We start from the raw sequence: 12,658 nt of genomic DNA, 5'->3' as shown, positions 1-12,658 counted from the left end.
GAACATTGTAAACAACAGGGGCATTAGCATTTCAGAGAAAACAGGAATCCCATGCATTTCACAACATGTTTGTAGAGGTCTAAACTACCGATTTAACAATATTTTTCTCTAAAAAAAAAACATATTTTGTTCTTTTACAGAGGATTTTCTATTATCTAAACTGAAGACTTTGCAATTTGATAGCTCAGTTGTTATTATATATTATATATTGTATATCCCTTGAAAACTAATGAACAAAAATACTACTATCTCCTTAAATAACTGTATTTTCACTTGAACCACTTCTTCAGCAACATTCCCAATCACCCATCCAGCACATTGCACTCCCCCCTCCCAGCTCTGCCCTCTCCACTCTCTCTTTTCTCTCGCTCCCCTCTCTCTCTCTCCTCTCTCTCTTCTCTCCTCTCTCTCCTCTCCATTCCCGTCAACAGCTTCCCAACTGTATCCATCTTCAGAACAGTGATGGAGGTCAGCTCTGTGTCTCAGGCAAGGTGAACTACTTTAAGCCTGTGTCATTGCACTGCGCAGCGGCTCACTCGGATAAGCAAACGTGAGCGGAGAGAAAGAGAGAGAGGGAGAGTAGGAGAGATAGTGAAAGGTTCAGTATGTGAGGCAGTGTGCGCGCTATCGGGAGACAGAGGAGAGAAAGACGTCCAGTGCAAAGTGTCTCCGGGAGCTGACGATTGCTGGCTGCCTGGCTGGCTCACTCACTGCTGACGAATGAACTGTCTACCCACGGGGCTGCTCGGACACGGCAGCTTGTGACGGCGGGCTGCGTGGGGGACACAGGAACATGAATGTGATGCGTACCTTGCCTCGCTTGCTTTCAGATACCGGCCAGAAGAAGACCCCTGAGAAGAAAGATGGGAGGCGCATGTCGTTCCAGAGACCCAAAGGCACCGTTGAGTATTCTGTGAGTACAACACTTTCCTCCATTAACTCTCTGTGTATAGTCTCATCATATGCTTTGCAATGTGTTTCTGCTTCACTGCTGCTATTACTGCTACTGCTGCTGCTGGTGTCTGCTTGGTAGCTCTCATCACTAGCCATATGTAGCTCCTGTGTTTACGTGTTGAGAGGGGAACCGTGTGAGTCCATGCGTTGCGCTCATTAGTGAAGGGGAATTTTGTGGATTTCTTCTACACGTGTATCTGTCGGTGGTTGTTTACAAAAGCAGTACTCTGCATGCATACTGATTGCAAGCAGCTAAGGAGGCTGTCCAGAGATATTGAGATCCATTTTGCATGTGGATATATGGAAAGAGATGACAGCCCAAACAGGACCATGGCAGGAGACAGATGAAAAGAAGAAAACTGGCCATATGCACAGTTGTTTTTCTTGTGGTTTACCTTTGTGCCACACATTCGTAAAGCATTCCACCACAGAGCAAGCTGTACTCGCGAATGACCTTCCAAGTGCATTGTCATTTCTATTGATTTAGCTGTTGTGTAGGAGAAAGGGGGAGAGAGGGAACAGCAGGGAGAAAGAGAGGGAGAGAGAGGGTGGGTGAGAGCTTGCTTGTTCCCTGGCGTGAACTGAAAATGGAGCTTGTGTCTCCTGCTTTGCTTTGGTCCATGTGTTCTTCAAATGACCCTCAAATTCCAGGACTGTTTTTCTTCTTGCCTCCCTCTGCGTGGCAACAGTGAGGAGTGCTGTCTGATGTGAAAGAAAGCTAAATAGCATGGCTTAACACAAGCCCAAATAATCTCCTCTCTCCTTTTATTTTGGTGGGTTCCTTGGTCTGCCCTCATGGCATCTTGTCTCCGCAGGTTTTGTTGGTTATTTAAAGTGATCAGCTCCCTTCCCCCCATCACTTCAACACCTTAGCAGACCGACACCACCTCCAGCGCGTCAGTCATTCTGTATGTGTTGATTGACAAGGCTCTTGTTTACTTGCAGGGGGCTCAAATCACCAAAACACTGTGCCCACTGGGAGCAGGGAGCATGCACAGAAAACAGGGATTCTTTAGCATAACAGGTTTTCTTTATAAATAGTCACACAGCACACTGGGCTATTAGCAGCCTTCAGTCTCCTTGTGTAGCCGCCTTATTAGATTGCTGATAGCATGATGGATGGAGGGACGGCTGATAATTATTGTCCCATAGTCTAATATACAGAAAGGAACTTGCTTGTTCTGTTAAAAGCACTGTGACCAAGCTATTAAAGTGATTATTTTAAGATGGAAACTAGACTTGTCAGTAAAATAAGAGGACTTAATATGATGTAATGGGTTTCATTAGGTTTTTAAATTCACAAGCACGTTCTAAATGGCTGTTGTATAAAGATTAACGCGGATAAGTCAAAGATGCTGTGGTACTTTATTAGACCCTTTCATTCTTATTGAACAAATTGAGTGTTAGGGTTTGGGAATGTGACAAAATTCATGTAAATGTATTTAGCAGTAACATTGGGCAGTCCACCTCTAACCTTTTGTGTATATTTCCACCTAACCTGCAATCACAGTCGCGTGGTATGCAGGGTCCCCACGATGGAGGAGATTCTCTATCTTAAACTCATCTCCTGTGTCGGGGATGAGCGACCAGAGCTGTTTCCTTATTTCTCTTTCCAGCTGATAAGTTTATAGTCTATTGCTCAGCGGCCACAGGAAAAACGAGGACTTCCTCTTCTGCAGCCTTATCAATACTATCTCCCTCCCCTCGCCATCTACCACATAGGCTTCTTCCTGCCTCCAAGCTGATGATTTTTTTTTTTTCATATTGAAGAATATCCTGAGCAGCTGCAAGCCCCATCTGCCTAGACACTGATAACACCAGGTCTATTCAGCAATGTCCAGCAATAGGTTTGACCTGTGTCCAATTAAAAAGTGTTTGAAGGCCATCACCACAACAGTAGATGGATGAGGGGCCAGGCAGACACAAAGAGTAGTGCAAAGGTGAGCAGGGAGAGGTCTGATTGGGCAGACCTCAAACAAAAAAGAGCTGGAACATTTAATGACTGTTTAATGACTGTTGTTCAGTAATAGAGGTGTTTACATCACGGTTTCAGTTTACAGTCTGACCTGATTTTTTATTTACTGTAAACAGATGTTTTCTACTAAGCCAAATGTGATAGAAAATTAGGTTGAATTATATATTGAAACCAGCCATGCCTTTTATAAGTTATATTTGCTGACTAATTATTATTCTTTGGATGGTTCAAAATATAATTATATATTCCATCTAAACATATCATAAATAAGGCATCTTCATCATATATGCGAGTTTTTTTCTCTTGTGAGCTTATCAGCCTATTTTATTATTATATTATTATTGCTGTTATTAGTATGTGTTTGTGCAGCACTTTGGAAACTGTTTGTTTGTGAATTTTGCTATTTAAATAAAGTGGATTGGATTGGATATGTAATCTAAGTGCCAAATTTCAGTTTTGCAACCCTCTGCTATGTTAGAACTATTACATATTATTGTTATTTCTTATGGAGGAGCCAAATTACAGTCAGTCTAGACAGGAGCTTACCGTAAGTGTGAATTAGGCTAAGGTTGTGATCCTTTTCTCCTTCTTGATTACTCAAGTCACTACTGTATAGATAGACATACCATGTAGACTTTGATCTTTTCATCTTGTTAACTGTACTAGATATAAGTACGAGTATTATAAATAGCATTGCATTCCGACTATTACCTTTCTGGCAGTAGATAAAACACTTCTTTTGGTATTTTAATTGAATCTCCCATCCCACGGAATTTTGTTTGTGTCAGTGCATTATGTCGGTAAAAAAGTGGAAACATATCAATGCGGTCTGACTCTTTTGATTGCGACTTCATGTTTTGGTGTGGTCCTCCATTCTCCCACATGCTCTTCACTCAAGTGCTCTCAGTGGCACTGGCATGGCAAAGCTCTCATTACATTTTGTTCAGTGACATAAGTGCTGTCTGAAGAGAGCAGGATGGGGCCTGGATCCATGTGTATAGACTGCAAACCGAGGGACAGAGACACAGACTTGGCAACTATCAACATATTCTGTGCAGTTTCTTTTCAGTATGAGATTTATAATGTAGTGAATTTAAAATGTTTAAAGGTGCACTGTGTAACATTTCTAGTGGAGGGTCTGCCTGCTGCTTAGGCAAAGCAATATCATTTCTATGGAGACAAATAAGTAGAAGACCCTCCACATTATGCTTTGTACCTTTAACAAGAACTACCACATCTACAAATAAGGAGTACAGAGTAGGAAAGCTTTCTCTAACAAAACTAAACTAGAAAAGATCTTAAAGAGGACATATTGTGTTTGTTCAGATATATAGAAACAAATTTTTAACACACTATACGTAGATCATTCATTTACACTTTATTCATTGTAAACCACAATATTGATCTAAAACAGCTTAATAAGAGAAACCTGTCTATTGACTTTCTGTTCCACACTGCAGAACTCAAAGGCCCCTGGTCATAGTGGCATTTCACTGTAGCAAACCTCAGGCTTTTGTTTACATGATTTCATTGCTGAAAAAAGTGACATTTTTTAACCTTTCATGTTTGACCTGCAGTCTGATTTTTTTGAGTATTTGCAAAGTGCATAACAGTGGGTGGAGATGGGGAGAAGGTGAAAACTGAAATTTTCTGAGCACTCAAGCCTCAAATGCAGAAAAAAGGATAATTCAAATATGCAAAAATCAATCAGAGAACTTTGAGTAAAGCTAATTATGAAGGAACACCATTATAACATCTCTAAAAGGTCTATTTTATGTAATATATCCTCTTTAAAAAAAATCAAAGAGCTCATGTCCATGCTCAGATTGGATTCATTTACACGTGGACAAGGTGTAGCAACAGCTCCAGCTAAGACTGCCAATGCTGTAGAAATGGTGGACATTAGATGAGTCATACACTGAGCCAGGTGTGTGTGTGTGTGTGCGTGTGTGCGCGTGTGCGTGTGTGCGCGCGTATATGAGATGCACACACAAATAATGCTTGTTCTTAACTCTGCGCCCTCCTGACAATCACTCACTCTGATTGCATTATTCAGCACTGAGGAGGAGAGGGGATCCCACTGTTTGGGCTCTTTCACAGCTGCTCATTCCATACAAGGAGCACAAGAAGCAATAAGAGGATGGAGAAAGGATGGTGATGGGGTGAGAAGTGCAGAGGGAAGGGAAGGTACATGTAAACAGAGACAGATGATTTTACAGCTATGTTCAAAATGAGTAACTAACGAAGTAAAGAAACCCAAGAGTACATAAATGCCTTCAGAAAAACATAGATATTATAGGTAAGATACGTATGGTTTAGAGCTCCATTAGGTCTTGTCTGAGATACTGTAACTGTATCCAGCATACACAAAAAAATCACTATTAGATCTCTTCAAAGGCCGTGGCTGTATAGCACCATGACCCAAATTTGAACATTTCCAGGGTGAATTTCTCTTTCTATTACGTCTGATATTTCATCTCGAAACTGCATAGAATCTACCAAAATTAATTACTTTTGTTAAAGGTGCATTATGGAACCTTTCTAATAGAGGTTCACTATCTACTTGGCTCCATGGAGATGTTAATGCTTTGCTGTGAATGTTCCAGAGTTTGGCATTAAATCTATCCTTCTTGCATTTATTAAATTACAGATATTTCCATTGTTAAAATCAACCTTGAAAAACATGCATTCTTACTGTGAGCAGGGTATCCTTTCCACAGATCTGACCTGTAACTTGACCTGATGCCATTACCCGTTTGTCCTCGTGGCAGTAGATATATTAAATGCCATACTGTGGAAAACTCCAGGAAAAAACTATAACAATAGACAAGATGATAGACACTCCACCAGAAAAGTTACTGTACATTGTGCACCATTAATATATGTATTTATTGAAGCACTTTGTATCAAAATGGTCTGTACCTTTGTGTCTTATCACAGAAGGCGCTTAGTTAAAGGTAGTAATTAAGATGCTTGTAGAGGCACAACTTGTTTTACGTCTGCACATTTGTTAACAAGCAAGGTGACATCTCCGTCACGGCAGCCCCTGGGTTTGGGACTCTGCTGTCAGAGGGAGTATCTCTTTTTCTGTGTCTGTGTTTGTGTTTCAGAGCCATAATACTATCAACACTGTCAAGGCCACAGAGAGAGACATCTTGTTCTACTGACTGTATAATTCAGGGTGGATGTGTATTGGAATGATTTATTTGAAATTATTAAACATTATATTGTTCTCTTGTAAACAACTCCAATATATAAACGGGGAGAGATCAGTGGGTAATTACCCCAGGAAAACCAATTTTAAATAGACAGTATCATTAAAAGGCATGTACTGCAACATATAAATAACCGAAAGTCCTATTATTTCTCAATAATTAGCCATATAAATGACTCATTCAAGCTTTTTCAGCTCATTTGTTATTGAATTACAACAAAAATACTTTACAAAGAAATTGTACACACAATGAATGAGCTCCAAAATAAATTAATCTAGATTTCATATTTTGAACGATAAGTCAATATAGTATTTATCGTGACAGGGCTTAAGCACCAATGTTGGCTATTCAGTTTTGCCATAGTTTATGCTCTCTTTTAGCTCTAGTTTATTCAAACTTCAGCTGTTGACTATGGTTATATCCTACAAATAATGTTTTAGATGTGCCAGGTTTGTATCTGAATGCCCTATAGTGTGACTTCCCCTTCAGTCACATAAAGCAAAGCTAATTTTAGGTCATCATGTATCACAACAGTCGTCGTTGGCTGCTCAAAATGCACATGCCATCGGGCTAGTAACCACAAAGTCTCCATGGAAACTGTCACACTAAGGCTGCGTTTCATTGTTCATTTAAAAACACAAAGTGAAGGCTCTTAGATATGGCCTTATGGCTGATTAAACTGTGTACTGGGAATGTTTCTGGTTTGATTATGTAAGACAATCATTGGGTTGATTGTTTCTTGAGTTTATTTTGTTAATTTTTTACATGCTAATCCATTGGTTGCAGAAAGATGAGAAATTAGGACAGTTGCCATATCGATGAACAATTTAAAACACAATATTATATATTTTGAATGAGGAAAAAAAATTATCTTTGAAAGCTGATAACCTTGAACAAGATAAGTAGGTAAAGAAATTCCAATGCATCTGTGAGTAATCTTTTTTATTGAGTTGTAATATTTTTTTTAAAGAAACATGTGATTGAGGTGAAATTTGAGATTTTAAGCACATTGACAATCGGCATTAAATCTCCAGCACCCATCCAGCTCCCGACATTTGCTTTGACTCCGGAGCATTCGTTACTCTGGATTCTAAACAATCGGCAATGGCCATGAAAAAAAAACCTAAAAACACTTTGGCTGATCTGTAGGTGAAATTGTAACTTGGGTGTTTTGCCCTTGGACACAACAACAATCTACACTGTTATGGAGCAGGAATTGAACTGACAACCTTCCAAATTTTCAGTCTGGGTCAGCAATAATTTTCTTATGAGGACACACTAATTTCTTTACATACATGAACTGCTCATTATATTATTGGAACATAAAACTCTGCTATTACATAATGTTGACCTTTACTGTTGAGCTCACAGATTTGCTCTCATGTTCCAGTCCTTATGTTTGAACCAAGTTGTGATCAGATTATTTAATGAAGTCATGAGATTTGAGTTTCCGCATAGCTTTCCTTATATCAGTAATTCTCTACTTGTAACTTCCATCTCGACATAAACATCATTGGTTGTGTGCTCAGATCCACTGAACCACAGGTTGGTGGTGCAGTTCCATCTCCCATAGATGAATGCTGTTGTTGTGTCCTTGGGCAAGACATGTGAATGTGTGTGAATGGGTGAGTGGTTTCTTGAGTGAAAGCGCTTTCAACCGTTTAAATGTAAACACTGAAAAGTATTTTCTGTCATAGTGTGAAATATGTCCATTTATTCCCTTTTCCTGTTTTACAAGGTTACCAGTAGATACATGTCAAACACTTCCAAGATGGCTGCTCTCCGATCGCTCTCACCTTAATTATTCATTCCCAGTTGTGGATGAATAATGCGTTTTATTGATCCTTGTGATAAGCAGACATAGGCGCACCTGTCATTAGCGGCTATGATCCTGATCGTGATGGGGCTTTCTCCTGTCAATGTGTCAATAACGTGTCTGCAACAGTGGATCACTTTTGCATTCACCTATCCTCTGTCTCTCTAATTGAGTTGGAGAAGCCTCATCTAACTGTAAAATCAATAGCTACGACTCCAAGATTTGGCCAAGTACAATGTCCCAGTATTGTTTCAAGGCCCAAGTGAGATGCCTAAATTAAATTATTAAGATTATTATTGCTTTATTAGACATAAAACCACAATGTCTTTTCTTTCATATGTTCACAATTTTATGATGCATTTTCAGTTAATGAAATTTGGAAATCTGAAAGTGGTTTATATACTTTTTGCAGCAGTGTTTTTGTAGTTTAAACCATTAGGGGTATTTTATTGTTTCATTGTTTTATTGTAATAACAGAGCTTTGACTGCGCAGTTTTACTCTGATGCATACTTCTCCTTTTGTTCAGGCTTGGGGTCTGCACAGACACAGTGGCGTATTCTCCTATTTGGCTTGTCTAATGTTTAAAGGGCCCATGTTACGCTATGTTTGATTTATGTTATTAGGTTGTTTCTTTATCAAAACACACCTGGAGCTGAGTTTTGTTTTATTCACACATGTTTACACATATTTAGGCTGAGTTCTTCTCTCAAACAGTCTGTTCCACCTTGTCGTTTGGTAATACAGGAAGTGCTCCACTGTGTTTTTAAACTCCATACACTTCTACTAGAATCATTTGGATAATTTCAGTCCTGGAATTGCCAATCTCTACTGAACTGAAGGTTAAATGTAGCTGTTGAAAACAACCACTTCATGATATCCCAAGGTGCAACAGAGCATTTTGAGCTTTGGAGATGCAGACATACTAATAAAACAGAATTACTCACATATGCGTGAATGAAACAAAATACTGGGTATGTTTTTTTGATGAGGTAACAGCATTCTAACATGGCTTAAAGCTCACAATAATTCATTCCGTGTAATATAGGACCTTCAATTCTGTGTTTACATTTTGATATAGCAACATTTGAGTGCTTTCTTGTCAGCCTGAGTCACTATTTATAACCCTAATGCCATGGCTTCCTGTGGTGACAACCATATGCTCCTATCAAAGTCACACATAGATCAGCTAATGATATGTGCTCCACTAAAAGGTACTCTCTTCTGTCTGCAGACCTGGAGCTGGCCCATGCACTGCCTTTGTGCCGGGCAACAGAGGAGCTATAAAGCTAAAAATAAATAGTTCATGGATGAGGCGGCTGCAAATAGCACAGAGGGAGAATCAATGCTGTGCCCTGGAGCTGCATGAAGCAAAGGCCTGGGCCAATGAGCCACCCCACACACATGGTTTCCTATGGGACGCAAGCAAAACACTTTCGGAAATACGGGAATTGCAATATGTAATGTCTACATGATAAAGTTCAGTGTAATAGCTCAAGAAGTCATACCACCTTGTGAATGTCTGAGAAAGCTAAGCAGGGTTGGGCCTGTTTAGTACTTGGATGAGAGCCTACTCCGAGTCCTGGCGTTGCAGTGGCACAGCAGTGCCTCTAGTGCATATTGTTGTTGTGTCTATAGGCGAAAATTCACCTGCCTTGTTTATATAGGTATGTTGTATGATTTCATTGCGGTGTTCGGACGGGCTGATAGTGCAGATAGCTTACAAGGTAGCTTACAACCCGCAAGTGTAGACTGAACATTAACTTCTTGTTTTTTTGTTTTTAAAGACAATACAGAGATATATTTACCTTCGGCCTCTAGCTGCAAGCCATATTCAGCTTCTTCTGTATTGTCTTTAAAAAGACAAAATGGACATTTTTGGATTAGTAGAGTGAAAACTGGTTTGAACATGGGTGTTAAGGAAACAGGGCTTTTTGCCCTTGTTTATGGTTGGGCTAGCCCTGGTTTACTGCTCTTTTAGTCAGTTGTTCCTTGGACAGTGTAACAGTGACCAGGTCTTCTGATGAGTTTTGAGTCATCCTTCCTCCGTATGAGACAGGACATTTATTATCACGCTGCATGTCAGTTGGTCACGGTGGTCTTCCTGAGATGGGATGATGGATCACGTCAGTATGTGATGCTGTCAGCAGATGTGTCTTAGGGCAGCTGCTAATGCCATGGTTATGATAGAAACATTCAGGTGTTTGTCAAGAATAAGATGGTCAGGTCTGTGTAGAGTTCAGGTAAATTAGGAGAAGATGTTGCATTGACCTCAAGTAAAAGGACTCATTTAAAATATATAAATCAGTTCCATAACACAATATTTCCCCACCTATATTGTAATAATACATTTTTTTTTACATTATATTACACATCTCTAACAGTGAACACTTCATATCAGGCAAGTACCAGTTAATGAGACAGGCTCGATCGTAACCACATTTCTTTGTGGTTGATAAAGGGCGTGGTACTGTACTGCCCTTATGAGAGATGTCCTTTAATGTAATTTCATATTAGAGAAAAGATGAAATTAACATTTTGTTGTAGCAGCTAATTGAATTATTCCAACAAGCAGCTTTGAATATATATCTACAACAATCCTGACCTCTGAGTCTGGACATGAAAATTTGATTAGACTGTACCGCTACTTCTGTGGTGGCATTTGTTTAAAGGTTTTCTTTCCATTTCCTAAAGCCAGACGATGCAGCAATTATGGATCAGATGAGAAAATTTGTCTACTAGTACATGTATATTTAGCTGAAATTGTAAAAGTATATATTTTCATGTGTTTTAGTCTCCTCTTAGCTGCCATTTTCAGGACTCTTCACCATTCAAAAGATAGTTTATTTTGTTTAATTTTTTTATGCTTTTGGAGAGTGAAAATATGAAAGATATTTTCACTCTCCAAAACCCATGGAAGTTTAAATGCAAAAGGTATTACTAGTTATAATTATCCAGCTTTAGGGGCCAAATATAAAGTCTGTAATTTAGCACTGCATACACCAGTAGTTGCATAGAGAAAAGGTAAAATTAAATTGTCAAGCAAAAACCCTCAAATTGAACCCATAATATGCTGAGGTTATGTACAATCTAAAGTTAGACAAATATGTTTACATTTTATACCAGTATTGTATTTCTAGTGATAAAATTATTGTCCTGTTTGTAGGTGTTTAATAGCAGATTTTAGATGGTTTAGATTGACCACTTGAGTTTAGAAGCACAGTTCATCCATCAGCTTTGATATGATTTATTTCTTAACAAAAATATTGAGATTAGGACTGGAAATCTCAGGGTACCTCATGATTTGACACGATACATGATACATAGCTACGAACAAAACAATATTATCATATTCTGGTGATACATGAGATAATCGACATATTATACCATTAGAGGTGGGAAAATAAAAAATACATTTTAACAGCCATATTTCTTTGTTAAAACTGTACCTGCACCAACTATTTGAAATAAACCCATTTTAAACTATACATTTCAAATACATGTGGCTAAAATGAAAATACATATTTTGTTAAATTAAGTGCCACATATATCATAAGGATATATTCAGGAGAAATAGCCATTTTAGCACTCTATATTTCTTAATTTCTTTATTATTTTCAATTTCATTAGTTACTAGTTAAATGATAACATTTTGACAGCATTACCTTGCCTTATTCAAAACATTTTACATGTATTTGGGGCCATCTTTGCTAATAGTAACATAGTATTGTTTTAAAGACATATTTCACGAGCACAGAACCTCCTATCCACCATGCAGCCACACTACATGTGTACTAGAGCCCAACCGATAAGGATTTTGCTGTGGCCAATATGAAACCGATATAATGGGAGTTGGAGCTGCCGATAGCTGATATAATCGCCGATATTTAGTGATGTAAAAATTCACTGTAAATGTTGAATTGTTTAAAAAAAACTTAGGTTTGGCTCTGGTGGATTTTAAATTGGGTTTATTTAGGCAACATTAATTGTTATTCTGCCTCTTTACATCATATTTACAGACAGTAGGTTGGTTTAATGGCATTTTTGCATCACATTCTAGACACTAGTGATGGGTATTCCAGTTCTTTTTAGAGAACCGGCTCTTTTGGCTCGGCTCACTAAAAGCTGCTGGTTCTTTTGGCTCCCAAGTGGCTCTTCAGATTGTTTTGTTGCAAGCAGGTCTAAAGCAGGACTGAATCAGGACTGAACCGGGTCTAAACCAGGACTGAAAAAGGACTAAACCGGGACCGATGCTCCTTTTTTATCCTATGTACACGCAAATTTCTCGAAGTTTCGTTTTCAGCCGCTGCCGCTGTCAAACCACGAGTCTGCACGCGGCGTGAAGAGAAAAAAAGTGAGAGAAACAGAAAACACGGCTCCCAATAAGGATCAGGTTCCCGTCGTTTGCTTCAAAGAGCCGTCTCTAAGAGCCATTTCGTTCGCGACCGACCCATAACTAGTAAATAAACAATCGCTATTAGCCTTTAGCCGTAAATACGTGCGCGCCGCGGTAATTTATTATATGCGCAAATGTCATAATTCACACCTCTATTCACAGCTCATTTACATATCAGTGCAGGTCCAGTAACAAATATACGGCCAATATAATCAATTTACAATAGACCAATAGAAAACAGTCTGTTTATGTGCGGGAGCTACAGCAGCTAACCCATACAAATGATCAAAACTAGCTTCAAAGT

The 12,658-nt window shown here is 38.9% G+C and overlaps 1 protein-coding gene across 6 annotated transcripts in view; it reads left to right on the top strand.

The window, feature by feature from the left end:
• The window catches only part of oxr1a (oxidation resistance 1a), a 141,085-nt gene that overhangs the window by 115,829 nt on the left and 12,598 nt on the right, over positions 1–12,658 (top strand). For all 6 annotated transcript variants that reach the window (XM_055163400.1, XM_055163402.1, XM_055163401.1 and 3 more), the window contains one exon: positions 831–913. In XM_055163400.1, the coding sequence (XP_055019375.1) occupies positions 831–913 (83 nt within the window). The remainder of the gene's footprint in view (positions 1–830; positions 914–12,658) is intronic.

Source organism: Boleophthalmus pectinirostris, unplaced genomic scaffold (assembly GCF_026225935.1).
Source record: "Boleophthalmus pectinirostris isolate CB_2022bp ecotype Guang Dong unplaced genomic scaffold, ASM2622593v1 HiC_scaffold_6, whole genome shotgun sequence".
In the NCBI taxonomy this organism is placed as follows: Eukaryota; Metazoa; Chordata; class Actinopteri; order Gobiiformes; family Gobiidae; genus Boleophthalmus; species Boleophthalmus pectinirostris.
Note: the sequence above shows the minus strand (reverse complement) of the source record. Positions and strands in the feature narration are given on the sequence as shown.